This window comes from Pterocles gutturalis, unplaced genomic scaffold (assembly GCF_000699245.1).
Source record: "Pterocles gutturalis isolate BGI_N339 unplaced genomic scaffold, ASM69924v1 scaffold13301, whole genome shotgun sequence".
Classification (NCBI taxonomy): domain Eukaryota; kingdom Metazoa; phylum Chordata; class Aves; order Pterocliformes; family Pteroclidae; genus Pterocles; species Pterocles gutturalis.
In genome coordinates, this window is record NW_010100512.1 from 7,205 (window position 1) to 9,024 (window position 1,820).

Genomic DNA, 1,820 nt, shown 5'->3' on the forward strand with positions numbered 1-1,820 from the left:
AAATTCATGGCCTAACATAAGCGACTGCATTTTAATTCCAGTTTAAATAATAATGCATGGCCTACTGTAGAAGACTTACAAAGATAAAAAATTCAGAGGTTGAAATTAGAGGCATAAATCCACAAGACAAGGATACGAAAAGAGAGAGGTAACTTCATAATTATGAAATTCAAGAAATTACCTCCAGAGCCCTCAGTTCTGCTAGAAGACTGAGATGACAGTGGCAATTGTCCCTGGATTTGTGAGTGTGGAGAAAGCTCCATGACACTCTGCGTGGCTTATTACTGCAATTTATCTACTTTTCTATGCTACCTTTTTGCAGAGCAATCTTAAGAGCCGATACTACTTTTTTTTTCCATTCAGAAAGGTTGCTTTGAGGCAATTCTATAACTCATTTCATTTTATGATTATTTAATCATAAGCAGTATTTCCCCCGCCTTCTTGTTTTCCTTCACTTGCTTAATTCACAGCACTAAAAAATTTGCTTTGTTAACTGGAGAAATTTCACCTGTTTTCCCAAACTTTGTTGTTTTGTCTGGCCCTTCCCATCTTTCCTGTAAAATGAAAATATTCAACAAAATCATCAGGAAATAATCAAATTAATATGCTTTTTAAAGACATGGTGGCATAGAGGAAAACTGGTGAAGTAACACTCCCTCTTTTCCTTTAAACACTGAGAAGTAGTTCAATGTATTTATGCAGCATCTCCTCCCTAAATGTTCTCCATTTTAAGGTGAAAGAGGCTCTTTCTGAAGGGCTAGGTTTGTAATTTGTGTGCCAGATTTAAAAAAAATGCACAAGTAACCACAGCTGTGCTAAAGCTGATGAGAAATGGAAATGGCCAGCATTGTCCAGAAATACCCCAGCTAACTCATCCAGCATCTGCCTGGGCTGAGAAATGAGCAGGGCTGATACCGTGCTGCTCCAGGCGAGTCACAGAATCACAAAAAGAAACCCCCCCCCCCCCCCAAAAAAAAAAAAACCCGAAAAAACCAACTGAACCATGTTTAATGACTGACCAGGGCAGCACATTTGCAATAAAGCAGAACTTTGTTCTGGAAAGAGCGTGTGTGGTACCGCAGCAAATGCTGTCACGGCAGCAGGCACATCACCAGCGCCCGTGGGTGTTACAGCCCCGCCAGGGCACAGAGCAGCCGCTGCGTCCGGCAGATTCAGTCTCCTGATACCCTTCAGGTACCCTGCTGGCTATCTGACAGGAAGGGAAAGCAAACAGCAGATAAAAAGCTGCAGAAATGAAAAATACGTTGTTACACTAGCACTAATCTTCCAGGAAAGGAAGAACACTTGCTTAGAAAAGCATTATTTCCGCTTGTTCTGAATAAGGAAAGGGCTTTGAAAAAAAATTAGAATCACCGTATTTTAGATTTTAAGGAACTGTTTTTTTGAAAGACAAGTCTTCTGCTCCAGAAGCAATACTAATTATTGACTTCTTGTCGAGCTGTTCTGGAGATGACATGACTCCAGAGAGTAAGAAATTTTTAAAGTAGCTGCGATGTAAGGAAGCTGGTATTAGGCTTATTCTCTTCGAAACAGAGGGATTTATGAAGTAGAACAACTAGAAGAAAGTTCATTTTGAAATCAAATAATTAATTTGCATTAAATAATTATAAAAGCTGTCCAGCACTGTCCTCTTACCACGTCGTCTTTGGTGCACGTCTCATGGGTCACCATGAGCCACACGCAGTTCTTCTTGTGGATCTCAGAACTGTCTATATCCTGGTAATGGCGAGAAAGGGTTAAATCGGTGCCACAGACAGCCGGCGGCTCCCCGGGACCCCCGTCCCCGGTCCGCACGTCGG

The 1,820-nt window shown here is 41.5% G+C and overlaps 1 protein-coding gene across 1 annotated transcript in view; it reads right to left on the bottom strand.

The window, feature by feature from the left end:
• The window catches only part of TYW3 (tRNA-yW synthesizing protein 3 homolog (S. cerevisiae)), a gene marked incomplete at its 5' end in the record, with an annotated part of 4,648 nt that extends 2,911 nt beyond the window's left edge, over positions 1-1,737 (bottom strand). Inside the window, one exon of the mRNA XM_010080123.1 lies at positions 1,657-1,737. Coding sequence (XP_010078425.1) covers positions 1,657-1,737 — 81 coding nt within the window. The remainder of the gene's footprint in view (positions 1-1,656) is intronic.
• Positions 1,738-1,820: the final 83 nt, after the last annotated feature.